At 41.8% G+C, this 19202-nt stretch overlaps 1 protein-coding gene across 2 annotated transcripts in view; it reads left to right on the top strand.

Annotated features, from left to right (window-relative positions):
• Positions 1–18835, top strand: part of WDR7 (WD repeat domain 7) — a 367702-nt gene extending 348867 nt beyond the window's left edge. For both annotated transcript variants that reach the window (XM_044242906.1, XM_044242905.1), the window contains 2 exons: positions 10143–10247; positions 16068–18835. In XM_044242906.1, coding sequence (XP_044098841.1) covers positions 10143–10247; positions 16068–16271 — 309 coding nt within the window. In that variant the 3' untranslated portion in view covers positions 16272–18835. The remainder of the gene's footprint in view (positions 1–10142; positions 10248–16067) is intronic.
• Positions 18836–19202: the final 367 nt, after the last annotated feature.

Genomic DNA, 19202 nt, shown 5'->3' with positions numbered 1-19202 from the left:
TTTGAGTCTATTTTTGTGTGTGGTGTAAGGAAATGGTCCAGTTTCATTTTTCTGCATGTGGCGGTCCAATTTTCCCAACACCATTTGTGGAAGAGACTGTCTTTTTTCCACTGGACATTCTTTCCTGCTTTGTCAAAGATTAGTTGATCATAGAGTTGAGGGTCCATTTCTGGGCTCTCTATTCTGTTCCATTGACCTATGTGCCTATTTTTGTGCCAGTACCATACTGTCTTGATGGTTACAGCTTTGTAATAGAGCTTGAAGTCCAGAATTGCAATGCCACCAGCTTTGGTTTTCTTTTTCAACTTTCTTCTTCTTCTGGCTATTTGGGGTCTTTTCTGGTTCCATAAAATTTTAGGATTATTTGTTCCATTTACTTGAAAAAAGTTGATGGCGGGTTTTGTTTTGTTTTGTTGTTCTAAAGATTTTATTTATTTATTTGACAGAGAGAGAGATCACAAGTAGGCAGAGAGGCAGGCAGAGGCGGGGTGGGGAAGCAGGCTCCCTGCTGAGCAGAGAGCCCAATGCGGGGCTTGATCCCAGGACCTTGAGATTGTGACCTGAGCCGAAGGCAGAGACTTAACCCACTGAGCCACCCAGGAACCCCAAATTGATGGTGTTTTGATAGGGATTGCAGTAAATATGTAGATTTTTCTGGGTATCATAGACCTTCTCACAATATTTGTTCTTCCAATCCATAAGCATGGAACATTTTTCCATTTCTTTGTGTCTTCCTCAATTTCTTTCATGAGTATTCTATATTTTTCTGAGTACAGATTCTTTCCCTCTTTGGTTAGATTTATTCCTAGATATCCTATGGTTTGGGATGCAGTTGTAAATGGGATCGACTCCTTAATTCCTCTTTCTTCTGTCTTGTTGTCAGTGTACAGAAATAATGCATCTGATTTCTGTGCATTGATTTTATATCCTGACACTTTATTGAATTCCTGTATGAGTTTTAGCAATTTTGGGGTAGAGTCTTCTGGGTTTTCCACATAAAATGTCATATCATCTGCAGAGAGTGAGAGTTTGACCTGTTCTTTGCCAACTCAGATGACTTTAATTTCTTTTTGTTGTCTGATTGCTGAGACTAGGACTTCCAGTACTATGTTGAGTACCATTGGTGATAGTGGACATCCCTGCCATGTTCCTGACCTTAGAGGAAAAGCTCTCAGTTTTTCCCCATTGAGAATGATATTATTTGCTGTGGGTTTTTCATAGATAACTTTTATGATACTGAGGCGTGTACCCTCTATCCCTGCACTGTGAAGAGTTTTGATCTAGAAAGGATGCTGTACTTTGTCAAATGCTTTTTCTGCATCTGTTAAGAGTATCATATGATTCTCATTCTTTCTTTTATTAATGTATTGTATCACATTGATTGATTTGTGGATGTTGGACTAACCCTGCATCCCAGGAATAAATCTCACTTTGTCATGGTGAATAATCCTTTTAATGTACTGTTGTATCCTATTGGCTAGTATTTTGGTGAGATTTTTTTGCATCTGTGTTCATCAGGGATATTGTTCTATAATTCTCCTTTTTGATGGGGTCTTTGTCTGGTTTTGGGATCAAGGTAATGATGACCTCATAAAATGAATTTGGAAGTTTTCCTTCCATTTCTATTTTTTGGAACAGTTTCAGGAGAACAGGTTTAATTCTTCTTTACATGTTTGGTAGAATTCCCTTGGAACGCCATCTAGCTCTGGGCTCTTGTATGTTGGGAAATTTTTGATGAATGCTTCAATTTCCTTACTGGTTATGGGTCTGTTCAGGTTTTCTATTTCTTCCTGGTTCAGTTTTGGTAGTTTATACGTCTCTAGGAATGCATCCATTTCTTCCAGATTGTCTAATTTGATGGCATATAATTGCTCGTAATATGTTCTTTTAATTGTTTGTATTTCTTTGGTGTTGATTGTAATCTCTCCTCTGTCACTCATGATTTTATTAATTTGGGCCCTTTCTCTTTTCTTTTTGGTAAGTCTGGCCAGGGTTTTATCAATCTTATTGAGAACCAGCTTTCAAGTTCTACTGTCTTTCAAAGAACCAGCTCCAAGTTCTACTGTTCTTTGGTTTCTATTTCATTGATTTCTGCTCTGATCTTTATTATTTCTCTTCTCCTGCTGGGTTTAGGCTTTATTTGCTGTTCTTTCTCCAGCTCCTTTAGGTGTAGGGTTTAGGTTTTGTATTTGAGACCTTTCTTGTTTCTTGAGAAAGGCTTGTATTGCTATATACTTTCCTCTTAGGACCGCCTTTGCTGCATCCCAAAGATTTTGGACATTTGTGTTTTCATTTTCATTTGTTTCCGTGAATTTTTTTAAATTCTTCTTTAATTTCCTGGTTGACCCATTCATTCTTTAGTAGGATGCTCTTTAGCCTCCATGTATTTGGGTTCTTTCCAACTTTCCTCTTGTGATTGATTTCTAGCTTCAGAGCTTTGTGGTCTGAAAATATGCAGGGAGTGATCCCAATCTTTTGGTACCATTTGCGACCTGATTTGTGACCCAGGATGTGATCTGTTCTGGAGAATGTTCCGTGTGCACTAGAGAAGAATGTGTATTCTGTTGCTTTGGGATGGAATGTTCTGAATATATCTGTGATATCCATCTGGTCTAGTGTGTCACTTGGGCCTTTATTTCCTTGATCTTTTGGTTAGGTGGTCTGTCCATTTCAGTGAGGGGGGTGTTAAAGTCCCCTGCTGTTACTGTACTATTGTCAATGTGTTTCTTTGATTTTGTTATTAATTGGCATATATAATTGACACCTCCCATGTTAGGAGCATAGATATTTAAAATTGTTAAATCTTCTTGTTGGATAGAATTTTGAGTATGATATAGTGTCCTTTCTCATCTCTTACTATGGTCTTTGGTTTAAAATCTAATTTGTCTGATACAAGGATTGCCACCCCAGCTTTCTTTTGATGTCCATTGGCATGGTAAATTATTTTCCAGCCCCTCACTTTAAATCTGGAGATGTTTGGGGGTCTAACATGAGTCTCTTGCAGACAGCATATTGATGGGTCTTGTTTTTTTTTATCCAGTATGATACCCTTTGTCTTTTGGTTGGGGCTTTTAGCCCCTTTACATTGAGAGTAACTAGTGAAAGATATGAATTTAGTGCCATTGTATTGCCTGTAAGGTGACTGTTGCTATATATTGTCTCTGTCCTTTCTGGTCTTTGTTACTTCTGGCTCTCTCTTTGCTTAGGGGACCCCTTTCAATATTTCTAGTAGGGCTAGTTTGGTGTTTGCAAATTCTTTTAGGTTTTGTTTGTTCTGGAAGCTTTTTATCTCTCCTTCAATTTTCAGTGACAACATAGCTGGATATAATATTCTTGGCAGCATATTTTTCTCATTTAGTGCTTTGGATATATTATGCCAGTCCTTTCTGGCCTGCCAGGTCTCTGTGAATAGGTCTGCTGCCAATCTAATGTTTCTACCATTGTAGGTTACAGACCCCTTATCTCAAGATGCTTTCAGGATTTTCTCTTTGTCTCTGAGACTTTTAAGTTTTACTATTAGATGATGGGGTGTTGACCTATTTTTACTGATTTTGAGGGGGATTCTCTCTGCCTCCTGGATTTTGATGTTTTCCTTCCCCAATTTAGAGAAGTTCTCTAAATTTGCTTCTGCCCCTCTCTTACTTTCTTCTTCTTCTGGGATTCCATTCTCTGGTCCTGGAGGAGCTAAGAACTCAAGGCCCCACTCCTCAGTTCACCCTCAGAGGAAAGCAGTCAATCACTCTTGTCTCCCTGGTCTTCCGCTGCACTCCAAGCTCACCTGGTCTATGGCCGAGCAGTTCTGTCTCTTGCACACAACCCCGTTTGGAGTCTCCAAACTCAGCAGATTCCCGCAGCATGCTCCTGCCCCGCTCCTTCTTGGGGAGGAAGGGGAGTCTCCCCAGATCTGCAGCTTATTTGGTCCCTCCTGGAAGAGCAGTGGCCCAACTGGGCCTCAGAGCACAGTTTATGGTAACCCTGAGCTGAGAGCCCATTCTTTGGCTCTGTCTCTGCCACCAGCCTCCCAGCTCCAATACCTGGGAGCTCTGCCACAGTCAAGCACCTCCTGTCTTTCTCTGGCCCCATGGATCCTGAGACCACAATGTCCCCACGAGGGTTCCACCCTCTCACTTAGCCTCTGGAACGACATCCTTCAGTGAAGCAGACTTCTAAAACTTCTGATTTCATGCTCCACTGCTCTATCACTGCTGGGAGCCAGCTGACGGAGGCTCCCTCCCCCTGCAATCTATCTTCCCATGTATCACCTCAGATTCACTTCACACATCCTGCCTTCCAGAAAGCGGTCACTTCTCTGTTCATAGAATTGCTGCTATTCTTTTATTCGATCTCCTGTTGAGTTTGTAGGTGTTCAGAATGATTTGATGACTATCCGGCTGAATTCCTGGGACCAGACAAAATTTAGGTCTGTACTCCTCTGCCATCTTGCTCCTCCTCCTGCAATTGCCTATCTTAATCCTAAAGTAGCCATACTACCCCTGGAAAAAGCCTACAACCAATGTAGCTGCCTTCTCTCTCAGCCCCTACAGACCTCAGGTGAGGCTCTGATGGTCCGGTCCAAATTCTTTTATTTACCAGGTCATTTTAGTACATGTCATGTAAATTATGTGGTCTGTACTTCATAAACCTTCTTCTTGTGATGGTGCTCATGATAACAAAGCCTTACCTACTTTAGCAAACCTTTTCTTCGCAATTTATGTCAAAAGTAGGAAAGTATTTTGTTTGGGTTTTTTTCCTCCCCTTTAAAAAAGTGGTGAGGGACGCCTGGGTGGCGCAGTTGGTTAAACGACTGCCTCTGACTCAGGGCGTGATCCTGGAGTCCCGGGATCGAGTCCCACATCAGGCTCCCAGCTCCATGGGGAGTCTGCTTCTCCCTCTGACCTTCTCCTCGCTCATGCTCTCTCTCACTGTCTCTCTCTCTCAAATAAATAAAATAAAATCTTAAAAAAAAAAAAAAAGTGGTGAGACCTGCAAATAAATATAAAATGTTCTCTTTGATGTTGTTCAGTCTCTAAAGCAGGTTTAATAGAGTCCTACATTTTGGATTTGGTTCTCAGATATGTCCTTTGGAAGCTGAATGTCAAGAACTCCAGGAAGAGACCGATCATGTAAAGAGAAGTTTTAAAGAAAGTATCCTAGCTAGTCACAGCTCCTGTTGGCTCTGACTATATCATTTTTGAAATCCATGCCTCTTCTCCTCTGTATAGGAGGGTTAAAATTATGTTTCTTTGCAGAGCACATGGAAAGTGCCTATTAAAATTGCTTGGCAAGTTCAAGCATTGCTCATTATTAATCCTGCCTCCCAGTTCCTTTTCTTTGGTAAGAAACATAGGAGGGGGTGTTTAACAGTTCAGCACTCTGTCTCCTGCTAGGGGTAATTGTGTGATTTCTTTTGTTGTTCGTAGCACTTCTTGAATTAGATTAATTTCTTTATATTCCATTTCTGTCTTTTCAAGACAGCAATTACTTTGACAAAAAATGTAACAAGGAAGGATGCTCATTTGCATATAAATATAGACCACACCTCCTTTTATTTTGGAACCTGTTGTTCTGGGAAATATTCTTTAGCGTTCAGCATTTAAGATGCCAGCCATGGGGTTTGCCCCATCCAGAGCACTTAACAAGTTCGCTGAGATCCCTGCACAGCTGCATCTCTAATGCTGGAAGGGAGGTTAAAGTCAGTTCAGGTGGTGCCTGCACAGATCTGAGAAGTGCAGAAATTCAGAACAAAGACAGTGGCCGCATTTCCATGACATTGCATTCTGAAGCAGCTCTTAGACTGAGATTGTGCTGAACTCACCAGATATGGCAAACTGAGCTACCGTGAGTGGTCCTTGCTTCCTCACAAGACAACAGGTCTCTAAGCAGACACTGCAGTCTGTGTTTCAGGATTTTCTCTAGGCCACGTTAAGATACACTGTGCAGCACCTAGCAGTATCTTAACCATGTACGTGTGCATGTGGTGTGTATACACTTAAGTGTAGTGCCCCTTTGCCCAAAACAGACTTGAAAGAAATGCAGTTCAGTGTCTGATGGGATGTCAACAACAACAAATGGAAGGAGGACAAGGATTGTGAAATGAGGATGTACTGACACTGTACACCCAGGAGGAACATGCACGTCCTGGCGGTAACGCAAACACATGTTAAGGTTATGTAATTATTGTGACATGATACAAGAAAGCAGCAACATTTAGGAGTAAAGGTAAAGATGTTACTGGCAGAAAAGTCCAAGCTGACATTTAATTCACAGGGTCTTCTGTGAGAGACACTGGATAATGTAAGGAAGAGTATCCTCAGCTGACACAAAAGTAATTGTGAAGCAAATGTTTTAAATACCCACCCCCTGTGAAAGATGAAAACATATTATGAAAATAGTTCATGAAGACTTCTCTGAAGGAGCCACCATGTCTGTTTTTTCTGCCTTTGCAACAGGACTGACTTAGCTGCACAGGGAGGTACATTCATGTACATTCGTTGGGTTGGAATATCCTTTGGACCTCCTGGTTGATGGCCAACTCACCATTGGGCTCTTATTGTCAGAAGCACGTCCTGGTTGCTGATGAAGGATGAGTGCTAATCTGAAGGCGGGCAGGTTTAACATTCTGTTTTGAGATCTAGGGGCCCAAACTCCAGAAGGAGGATCATCCACTTCTACACAAGGCTAGGCTTTGGGGGGCTTGCAAGAAGGGCTAACTTTTCTCAGAGGAGCTTTTAGTCTACTCACACTTTATGTGCACACTAGGACCCCAGTACATGAAGAAGCTATTTTGGGTTTTTTTGGATTTTTTTTTTTTTTTTAGTATAGTCGATGCACAGTGTTACATTAGTTTCAAGTGTGCAACATAGTGATTCTACAAATTTATACCTTATGCTGTGCTCACCACAGGTAAGCTACCACTTCTCAGCATACAACACTTTTACAGTATCGTTGACTGTGCTTCTTTTGCTGTACCTTTTATTCCCATGACATAATCATTCCATAACTGGAAGCCTCAAAGTCCCACTCCCTTTCTCACATTTTGGCCCCCCTTCTGGCAACCATCAGTTTATTCTCTATGTTTATAGGTCTCACTCTGCTTTTTGTTCATTTTTCTTTGAGATTCCATATATAAGTGAAATCATATGGTGTTTCTTTTTTTCAGTCTAACTTAATTCACTTAGAATAGTGCCCTCTAGGTCTGTCCATGTTGTCACAAAGGGTATGTTCTTATCTTTATGGCTGCGTAATATTAGTGTGTGTGCGTGTGTGCATGTGTGTGTACACCACATCTTCCTTATCTATTCATTTATTGATGGACTTAGGTTGATTCTATATCTTGGCTATTGTGAATAATGCTACAGTATACGTAGGGGGACATATATCTTTTTGAGTTAGTATTTTCATTTTTTTTGGTAAGTGCTCAGTGGTGGAATTATTGGATCATATGATATTTCTATTCTTAATTTTTTGAGGAGACTCCCTTCTGTTTTCCATAGTGTCTATACCGTTTTGCATTTCCACCAACGCTTTTTATTTCTTGCAGAAGAAAATATTTTAAATCAGGTATTCTTAATGGAAGGGTTGCATTAAATGCCAGGAGACCAGGCAGGAAATAAGGGACCCAGGCAACCTGTGTTAGCTGCACAGCCCCTCTTGTGTGTGGGGGGGGGGTGGAACTGAGGACATGGAGGACAAGTGTCCAGGCCGAAGGAGCCATCTCACCTCATCCCTGCCTATTGTGGCCACATGCAAACAAAGACCCAGGATTGCCAGAGCTTCTGGTCTTTCAGGAGAGCTGGAAATCTTGATTTTCCATATCTGATGAATTAGAATGTGGACCCAGAAAACATTTTTTAAACATCTTTCAGGCTGAACCACACACATCTACAATCTGCTTTTAGCTTAAGAGTCTTCATTTTGCAACTTCTGTTTTAAAGCAAGGACTTACTAATCAACTGTCTTACCATCACATAGCTTTAAATTGGCCCCATAAGCTTTCACATTTTTAGCAGAACTGAATCTTGATTTTAAAAAAACAATTAAAGATGCTTTCCAGTGATCTCATTAAATTGACCTAGTAAGTGGAAACTGTCAGTTTTTCCCTTTACGCTCATCCACAATAATTTTCATTTTAGTGTAGATGGCAGAATAATTATTCAGCATGCTCACCCCATTGCTTAATTTAGCACATTAGTGGCCTAGCACCATGGATAGTTCCCATATCTGTTTAATGAAATGAAATCTGTTTTTAGACAACCTCATATGCTCGCTGATACTGGTCCTGGGATACATGATTAGGGCATCTCTTTTTCATTAAATTGTATACTCAGGTAATCAAGTTTTGTGATTGTTTACATTTGATAATTTTTGCCAGTTTTATTGAGATACAGTTGACATGTAACATATGTGTTTAAGGTGTACATGTGATGGTTTGGTAAACTTACATATTGAAAAATGATTACTACCACAGCGTTAGCTAACATTTCCATCTTGTCACATAATTACATTTCTTTTTTTGTTGTTGCTGAGAACATTTTAAGGTCTACTCTCCTAAACAACTTTCAAATCTATAGGTCTGGTCATCTTTATGTGAGGAGGACTAATACAAACATAAATATTACTTATTGGATTCTTATCATGTGCCATCACTGTACAGAGTGCTACATCCCTAGTAGCTCATTTAATCTTCGTAGGGCTCTTTGAGGTGGGTATTATCAATATTATCATCATCGTCATTTCCACTTTCTAGACGTGGGAACTCAGGTTTAGCAACTTAACGTCATTTTCCCTGGGTCCTTCAGCAAGCAGTAGAGCCTGAACGCAAGCCAGGCCGCTGACTCAGAGCAGCGTTCTCTGCCAGCCCAAAGCCCAGTGTGTTACCAGTAGAACATGTTTTCTCTGAGTGTAGAAAACAGGCATTATTTTGGATCCCACAGTGCCCGGAAAGTCTAATAACAGGAAAGAACAAAATCCAAAGAACAACTGAGGAACAGGCTGTATCCCCATCCCTCTCTCTTCCCTCCCTACCTCATTTTAATCACTCATTATGAATTAGGAGACTATTCTTACTGACGTTTACAGTATGTGTGGGGCTGAATCACCTAATGAGCCTGATGTTCCCGCCAGGACTCAGGGTTCACAATTGTTCATCAAAAAATAGCAGATGGAAATAAACCTTCCTGGTTTTGTCTTAGTTTGAGAGAACATATTTCTCCATCCCTTTCAGACAAAGGGAGGAGACTAACCCACAGCTTGGAAGTAGAGTGAATATTGGTTAACGTGGTAGAGGTATGACCTTTAGTAGTTGACTGAAAGGACTTTAATACAATATTATGCTAATTTGCTTAGTATGCCAGTATTTATGATAATTTAATATCATGAAACTTGAGTGTAATTTTTTATTAGTAAAGACCTTGTATCATAGACCTAGTCTAAAATACAATTCCTTTTTTCAATTCATGGTTAAATCAATAATAGCTATTTGGCAGAGGCTCAAAATTATCCCTGTTAACCTGTTTTTAATAGTATTTGATTTATATATGTCCTCAAACCGCCACCAGGTACGTGTGCGTACGTTTACTAATTGCAGCCATATGCATTTAAATACAGTGTTATTGGTGGGAAATGAAGCATAAAACATGAAAAATGTATAATTATTAAGGGTTGAAATTGTAGTTTTTAACTCCTTCCAGAACAGGGCTCTTAGGATACAGCTTTGGTTGGTTCTCATTGCAGACGAGTGAGGTTCCTACACTGATTTGGTCATCACTTGTTTCCCTTCCTAATTAATTATAAAATTCTTCCCTCTAATGGACACATGAATTAACACATGGGTTCACCCATTAATACACGCTTTTCCTTTGGATTCATCCTGTTCTCCCAACTCGGATACAGGCCGGTTCTTCAGAACAAAATTAAATAAAGCCCTTGGATGTATCAGCGAGAGAAATTTGGTTGCTTTCCCTATTTTTCTAATCTGATTTTATAAATCAAGAGCATGATGGTATCTGATCTCCATGACATAGCTCGTTCAACACTGAATGTGTTTGCACATGTGTGTGCGTTTGCACATGTATGTGTGTTTGCACGTGTATGTGCAGTAGTTCTGTGGACTGCAGACCGCTCATAAGTGCATTTTATTTTAGACAATCCATGGACACAAGGGACCAATCACGGCCGTGGCCTTTGCTCCTGATGGACGATATCTTGCCACCTACTCAAATACGGACAGCCACATTTCTTTCTGGCAGGTAAGGGTAGATGCCACAGGATCTTGAAGTGTATCACATGATTTGCTTTTGCCAAGAGAGGCTTCCTGTTAGGTCTGCCCACCGGCCCTTCCTCTTGCCCTCCCCTGCTCTCCCAGCAAGCATCACGAGTTTATTGCTGACTGATTCTGTGCCACATGCTAGCATGCAGGGTGCGCTGAGAATACAGTTAGCCATCTGGAGAGAGTGGGCTCTGCTCTCACAGAGCTGGAGGTCTGAGGGAGACACATGGAAATAGACAAGCAATTAGAACACAGAGGGGAGCCTGAGAATACGGTTGGGGGACCCGTTCTCAAGGAAGTGACATCTGAACGGAGACAGGATAAGACTGAAGAAGGGCCAGGTGGTAAAGGTGGGGCAGATCTAGGGAAAGGGAGCAGCCTTCCAGGAGGAAGCAAGGGCACGGCGTGCCGGAGGGCCTGGCCATAAAGGCACGGGCAAGGGAGGCACTGTGCAAGGATATGGACAACTCCAGCGGGGTGGGGGCATGGGGGAAAGGCAGCAGGGGGTTATCTCCATATCCTGCGTATGGAATTTCATTTCTGTTTGCATTCTGAATTTCCCACATAGGGCTCTTCATTCCTAAACTATCAAAACATTTTTAAAAACCTGAGGATCGTTGAGTGGCAGTTCATGAGGATGCCCGTGTTTAATTCCGATTAAAATGCATGTTAACTTTGAGCACCTAATTTTTACAGTAGAACTTGTTTCATCCTCAGTGATTAATCTCCATCCCGTTTTTCTAATTATCTTCCTCCTGATAGTTATAAAAAAAATTAAATATTATCAACTCCCTCCCTCATGAAAAGCCAATTTAAAATTTGGTTGTTACCTTTACTTTCCTAGGATGCAAGTATGTTCTATGAGACTTGGTTTATTGCCTTGAAAGCTCAAAAAAAAAAAAAAAGTTTAAATAAGATTTCAGCACAACTTGATGGTTTTAAAAAAATCAATATCTAATAAAATGTAAAACAGATACAATAAATTGCTTAATTAACAACATGCTATTAAAGCATGACAACTTCCAAATCTGTCACAGACTTTTCCTGCTCTTCATCTAATTTAGTTTTCCAGTTTATTTTCTCGTTATCTTTTCTCCCAGAATATATCTCCAGTATCTTAATTGGCTCATATTAAACTCTTTTCCTTAGAGAGCTCCCCAGTCCCCATTTCTCCCAGGGGGCCACCGCGGGGCCTGTGGTTTGTGCTGCTGCCGTCCCACCGTCCGCCCGTTTGGGTCCATGCACTGGACCCTTGCAACAATGCTTCTTTAAAGGGTTTCCCCACCAACTGTCTTTCTATACTGTGGTCTCTCTAAACCACCTGTACTTTGATAGAAATTTTCTGCTATTCCCCACTGTCTTGGAATCCAAGAGGACTGCATAGAAAGTTCCACGTTCATTCAATGACGTTCCGCATTTATTCAATGACGTTGAAGCGCTGGGTGCAGGCCCCTGCTTTAGGGATACGGAGTCAGCAAGCCACAGGTCCCTGCTTTCAAGGAGCTTGGTTTGATCTGCGATTTCTTCTGTGGAGTAAACAAGAACAGATCTTTTTGGTTTTGTCCAACTTGACTTTCTCAGAAAGAAAAAAGTTCATTTTATAACGGAGTACCTCCTAACTTAGCCAGCTTTGAAACTGTTTCCAACATCGTCCTGATTTTCTGTATGGTAAACTTTTTTCTCCTTATCTAGGTGTTCAGCATTCTGTTTGGATATGTTCGTCCCTTCCTTGAATTTTTTTCCTGTTTTTATCAAAGTTCCTCCCTTGTGCATTGAGGGCATTAGGGTTAGCATCCCCTCTCAGCTTAGAGCTCGAGATCATTCATTAGATAGACGGTAGCTTTTCGAGATCCTTCTCTTCCGGTTCTACTCTTCAGGCTCAGGCTGCTGCCCCTGGCCTTTGCCAAGCACACTTGAACCTGCGCATCTGTGAGCGTGGTCGTGCCCGCACAGTGGAGCCACAGCACGCTTCCTTCCTTGGTGCCCACGCTGCTCCCCTCCCGGGGGCCCCTCCTGCTGTCCGCCCGTGTAGGTGGGCAGTGCATGGAGCCTGGGGGCAGCTCAGGCAACACCCAAGTCTTAGCCTCCAAACCCAATGGCAGGATGTAAAATGCAGCCCATTTCTTAAATTGTACCCTTTTGGGTCTTGAAATTTCAGCAGAAGGCTCTGAAACATTTCTGCTTTATCAAGAAAATACATTAAACTCTCTTCCGGAGGTGGGGGTTGATTTGGATTAAAGAGAGTCTAGAAAGCATTGTTAGATCTCCTGCTGCTCTCCCAAAATGGGCTTTGCTGATTTATTTAGATACATATTGTTTAGTTCTAATGATGTATGATAATACTTTTATATTATTCCAGTAAATGTACTGTAATATATTTTGAAAACTTAATGAAGTCTTATTAATACAGGACCTTACAAAAGCTATGAGCTATTAAAATCTTTGCTGAGAAATGAGTGTTAATGAGAAATATTGGTTGGATAATTACTCAAGTGAGACTTAGTAAAAGGTTTGTGTGCAGCATTACTTACACTAAGAATTGCATTAAAACACTTCCTGTTTTGATGAATTACGTATGTGTTTCTATGTGTTCGGGAAAAAATCTTCACAGAACTGGTTTTGTGAAGCATTATTTTTAAAGGGAAGGGAAAAACCAAAGGTGCCTTCTAGTTATTTACAAACTCAGCTCTGGAATGATGTCATCAGGCAGTCTCCCAAACCCTTTGATCCTCTTGACAACAGATTCCTTTAAGTGGAATATTTCACATCAGGGCCTCCACTGGTATTTGAACAAGGGGAGTTGAGTAACAAAACCAAGTATACCCATGACACACGCTCCCCCCCAATTTCAGCACTACCCTCCAAGGAGTGAGTGTGTTCTCTCAGAAATGCCAGAAGTATATTGGATGGATATTGGTTTCCCATATGGTTATGTATTCCATTGTAAAATAGAATCCTGTTCAGCCCTTGAAAAAGGATTCTGTAAATCTATGGCCAGTAACCTGAAAAGAGGGTTCTCAACATTTTGTTGAGTAAAAGAGGCAGATTGTGAGACTGCCTTCTGATATGAGCCTGTTTTACATAAAATTCCTGAAACCCACCTTTCCTTGTATGTACACATACTTGGAGGTGTAGGAAAGAAGTTTACCACAATGTTAGTGATTGTCTTTGGGAAGTAATATTTCAGGGAACTTTTGCTTTCTATTTTATACATCTCTTTATTAGTCAAATGCTCCACAATGAGTATTTATTATCTTTGTAATCAAGAAAAAACCTTACTTAGTTTTAATTTAATATTTAATTTAATTTTTATTTAATATTTAAATATTTAATTTAATATTTAATTTAATTTAATAATTAGTACTCTAATTCCAGGTAGTTTTTATTCATTCGAGGCTCAGATTCCCCTTTCACATAGTTTGTCTGACAGTCACTGGTCAAGAAAACATTAATACCAAATATCAGCATGGTTCGTTGTTGTAATGAGCGTTCAGTGGTTGAGCTTTTTGGAAAAACGAATACTCGCTGTTACTACTACAGATCATCTCCACTCTGAGGAGGTCATAGGCAAAGCATGGTCTGAGGAGCAACACATTCTCATTGACCTCAGAGTCTCCATCATTCCAGCCGCACATCTGTAACAGTGCCGTACCACACAGAACGTCACGTCGCCCCGTTCTGAGGTGGGAAGGCTGTGTGGCCCTTCTGAAGGCGTTTGCAATCAAATGATTTATCAGTCATTCATGGGCTGGCTCAGCTTTTAAGGAGAGCCCAGATGGAATGGTGGACTTGTTGAAGTTTTTCCATCTGTGGCATTCCAATAAGGTACCCTCTCCCTGTCGCCCCTTGGCCCTCAACACATTTCTGGTATGTGGCTAAATTCTGCAGGAAAGAACTAAAAATAAGGAAGTGGCTGAGCACATTGGGTACCCTTAGCATTTGGAGCCACCAGCAGAACTCAAGCTTCAAACATATTTTCATAGAAAATCCATATAGAATGAAAAATAGTTTGTAGTTATTTATCAACTGAGAAATGAGGGTTTTGTGTGTTGTGTATGTGTGTGTGTGTGTGTGTGTGTTTTAAACACAGTGTGCCTGTTGATGCCAGTTAATTTCAACCACCAATTTTCTGGATCATTTGGATCTGTTCTGTTAGAGGACTAAATTATTATGTACTGTTACTTTTTGTGCAAGTAAGGACTATCAAATCGAGCTCACCACCATTATTTATATTTAAACTATTTGGGAACCTTCAGAAAGCAACAAGACATTGATTTTTTTCTTTTAATGAGTTTTTGCAAAGGAGGGGGAAGGAAGCAAGGAAAGAAGTTTCTGGAGGATGACAGAAAGATACTTTCTAGTTTTAAATGTTAACTTTAACAGAAAGAGTTAATGATAACCATACATTTGGTTTTAAAATGTGACCTCGTACACTAGTGATTTTTTTTCACCTCTGTGTTGTGTTCGGCACTATTATTAATGCAGGAAAATCAGTAACATTAGTCATCTTAAAAGGGTTATTACTCAAGATGATTTAAATTGTGAAAATGTCAGTGGAGCCTGCACGCGTCCTGCTAGAGATGCCATGATTTACGCCCTCTGACACCATCGTGCTGCTGAGAAGGGCCAGAGAAAAGAATGGCTTGTGTTTTGCACTGATCCAAATGCAGAGCATGAGGTCAGCAGTAACACATCGTACATGTCCTAGGATTTGCCAGGGTTTCATGTGTCGCCCATTCGGATACACTGAATCATAATCTGCATGCCTTACACAAACCCCTAGAACCGTATGCATTTAGATGGGGGTTATATGGGCTAGAAGAATTGGAAATGAAAAGTAGTGCGAAGAAATTTACTATTTTTGAAACCCCTTTTCTGATTTTCAGTATGTTTTCTATGGGATTTTCAATGGCCCCCCAAAAAAACATATATTAAGAACATGTTAACTGATATTTCGAATCTACAGGATTCTTCAGAGCCTGTTGCTCAGGTAACGGTTCACTGAGATGAACTGCCTTTCAGTATTTAGCACTTGGACCGAACGCATAGTTGTTCACAAGCCATGATTTCCATGTTATTTTTCACTGCTGTGAACAGATTAAGAAAACTTAAGATTCAAACCAAATCCCAAAAAGCAGAAATCAACTGATAAAAAGGTATTGCCAGTAAAGTTGGAGTGTTCTCCCTTCGGCATGGCAGCAAAAGGCGAGCCACAGACCCGGTGCTGAGGTGCAGTTGACTCTAGGTTTCCCCTCAGATTGAACTAGAGCTTTCCAGAGCCTGAATTCTGTGAAGAAGGCAGGTGAGGAGGGAAGGTGTGGGTACAGGCACTTGGGAGAGAGGGTCACCACATCTTGCGCTTGGATTCGGGGACAGAGCCCACTTTGCTTTGTTTCACGGAGCCACCTGGGAGTCCGCAAAGGTGTGTGGGCGGACTGGTCCTGGGGGGGGGGGGTGCGGGGAGCCCTGGTGGGAAGGAACAGAAAGGGCTGCCCTGGGAAGTGCTCGCAATTGCCAGAGATTGTCTGACCGGGCTGTTTTGTTAACATCTATAATTTAGCCCCCTTCTTAAAGATTGATGGCCTCTCCCGCTGCCGGCTTCTACCCACGAAGTCAGATTCCCCTGGATTTATGCATTTACTGTAACAGCCCAGCGCAGTGTCAGACACACTGAGAGGCGCCCCGTTGGGGCTGAGAACAGACTCCCAGATGAATGCGAATGAGCACCGTGGCTGAGAGGGTGACCAGCAGAGGGTTCCGTCAGTGACCCGTGTGCTTTCGTGTCCCTGTGTCCCTCCAGATGAACACCTCGCTGCTGGGGAGCATCGGCATGCTCAACTCGGCCCCCCAGCTGCGCTGCATTAAGACCTACCAGGTGCCGCCCGTGCAGCCCGCCTCGCCCGGCTCCCACAACGCCCTCAGACTGGCCCGCCTCATCTGGACTTCCAACCGCAATGTCATCCTCATGGCGCACGACGGGAAGGAGCACCGCTTCATGGTCTAACGCGGGTGCCGGCCGCCCTGGCCGCCTCCGAGTTCCGTCCTTAGTCCCAGCCGAGAGTCCTCTGTCCTTCCTCAGTGCCTGCCCGCACCATGCCGCCTGGGGGCGCGGCCGGGGCCGGGTCACTCCTGCATGGCCCTCGGGGGCAGATGCCAGCTCGCGTCCCCCGTGATTCAGAGGCATGTGCACGCCGCCCTGCAGGGTGTGGCCCTTCTGCCGACACTAGGTTGTTTTTCCCAGGCAGGGACAGGGGTGGAGGTGGGGTGTCTGCGGTCCCTAGGAGCCCTCCCATCACGGGGCGCACCAGAAGCCTCCAGCTCAGTAAACACTGTGATCGCGTTCCCAGCCCAGATCAGCATTTGCTCGGAGCTCAACCCCACCCCCGAGCTGCCGCTTGAACCTGGTGGTTTTGCCGTTGGGTTGTGAGGTAATGGGGCAGTCCTAATTAGCGAAGTCATTTTCCTTTGGATCTCCTAAAATATATTCTTGTTTACCAAAAACATTCCATGTTTACATGGCCGGGTTTCCCCCCATGACTGCTAAGAAAGGACTCCCTCCAGTTTCCTAGGGTTCAGCCACTACTTCTTTATTAACACCTAACAGATCGGAGATTAATGAGAAAATACACCAAAAAAAATCTTTTCTCAATACAGAAAATAGTTTCCCAGACACCTAGCCTTCTAAAATGCTCATATCCTGCGTAATATTCTATTTAGGTAGTTTAAAATAAAAAATCATCACTGTTTATGATCTAGTTAATATAATTATCCAGTCACTGTAACTAATCTCTTAAGTGGACTTTAATAATAAAGAACGGAGTTTGGAAGCATAGCATATACTAAATAAGACTCTTGTGTCTGTTGCTACAGGTCCTTTTAAGAGAGCCCTCACCCCTTCTCTCTAGAAACCTTACAGACCCTGCAGTCCCCATGTGTATGACATATGTCAGTTATCACAGAATAGTTACAATTCAGCCTTCGAAACAATCAATTAAAGGAAAACAAAAACAACATTTCTTTTACACAAGTATCCTAGAAAATTAGTAACTGCAGCCCAAGCATTCAGGAGAATATAGAAAATGTGAGGGCTCTCAAGTTATTTGAGCAAACATTGCAGGGAGTGTCCATCACATTTCGAAGTAAGCTTTAAGTAGGTCGCTTTCTATATGTCAAATTATGCTGATTCTTGCCCATAGTAATGGGGGAAAAAATCCATAAAATTTGTATTTATATGAATTGCTCTTAACAAATCTTGATGTGTACATAGTTAGGGCTTTGGTCATTTCTTTATTTGGCTAGTTGTTGATTGGTTGGCTACGCACAGTGGTTTATTAAATGCAAAAACGGAAAATAATTTGTTAAATTCAGAGAAGATAGGAAGTTTACAGAGGAACCAAAATGATAATGGGAGCATTTAATTGGAAAAGCATAGATTGTCACAGTTTATGTAATATACAAAAAAAAAAAAAAAATCACAGTCCAGGAACAAATCCACGTGTCATTTTATTGAAACAGATTTTTAAGGAACATGTTAAGAATTTAAGACCACTAGGATGTCTCTTACCTATTGATCTGAAGTATGTTATTTGCATTGATGACAAACCTGTACTGTTTCTTGGTTTTAGATTTTGGGTATTCTTTTAAAAGTGAATTTATGCCGCATGCTTGTACATTGTATTTATAAAGATTTCATGTGTAGTTTCCAAGGAAGAAACAAAGAACTCTCCAGTGTAGATGTATTTGTTTGGTGCACATGCCATTGTGTTTAATATAGGTAGAAAAACCTGAGGTAAACAAAAGGCGCGCTTGGTTTTTCCAGTGGGCTCCCAAGTTTTCTCGATACCCAGCACATGTTTAACTTTATGAATTTAAATAGGGATTAATTTATTCTAGACTACCAAGTTGTTTTGGAATGATGAAGCAAAAGTACACCTTAGAGACTTGTTTAAAACAGAGACGTGAGACAGTAGGCAGGCCACCAGAGACACACAAGGGAGCACACCACAGGGGTCCGGAACAAAGCCGTGGGGGCCCAGGGGGCAAAACACTGGGGCAGTGGGCGGAGGCCAGCCTGTCCCACATTCTGTCTGCACAGACAACGCAGATCACTGGCCAGTAGAATAGTACTGCTCTGTAAGTCGGGTGGATGGTATCTGGTGGTTGGACTAACTGCTAAATTGGTATTTGCATTCTTGGTAACACAGATCTCCCCTTGGCTGTTTTGCTAACTACAGCCCCAGACTTCATCATCACAGCTTAGATGTCTCAGCACTGAGGGAAACTTCGTATTGTCATCCCAGTGTATGCTTTTAGTGTCTTATTGATTTTGTTGGCACCGTATCCGGACCTACCTTTGTAAATGTAGAGACATATGCAGCTTCACTGGTAATTTACAAGCAAAAGATGACATGACGTGACACCTGTATGAAAACGTAATGATTGAACTCACTGTGTACAGCGAATGAATTAAAATGTCTGCCTCTCAAGACATTTCCACTGAATAGATTCTATATGTGCTGAATGTCCCTGTGTACATATGTGTGTTAAATAAAACTGAATTGTACTGAAGATTGTTTTTCTCATTAAAAACATTGTTCACTCTTCTTAAACATTCTCAGTTGAAATCCATATGCTTTCTCCCCCTTCACCGGCCCCCTCCCGCCTCCTCTGGTACCAAGTTAAGCCTTCTATTTCTGTGTAATTATTCATTTCCCTGGGGAGCTCGCTTCAAGAAAGGCAAACTTGTCGCAAAGGACTGTGGAGCAGGAAGACGGTTCTGAAGTGTGAGGGTTCAACGCCTACCGGAAACTCAACAGCACCCTCTGTGGTTTGGGCAGGGGAATTGCACGCATGTTGCTCTCCACCTTGTGTTGCTCTTAAAGAGACTTCCTTGTACCCAGTTCTGTCTCGTCAGATTTCGTGACATGGGTTGGCC

Source organism: Neovison vison, chromosome 3 (genome assembly GCF_020171115.1).
Source record: "Neovison vison isolate M4711 chromosome 3, ASM_NN_V1, whole genome shotgun sequence".
NCBI classification, from domain to species: Eukaryota; Metazoa; Chordata; class Mammalia; order Carnivora; family Mustelidae; genus Neogale; species Neogale vison.
Note: the sequence above shows the minus strand (reverse complement) of the source record. Positions and strands in the feature narration are given on the sequence as shown.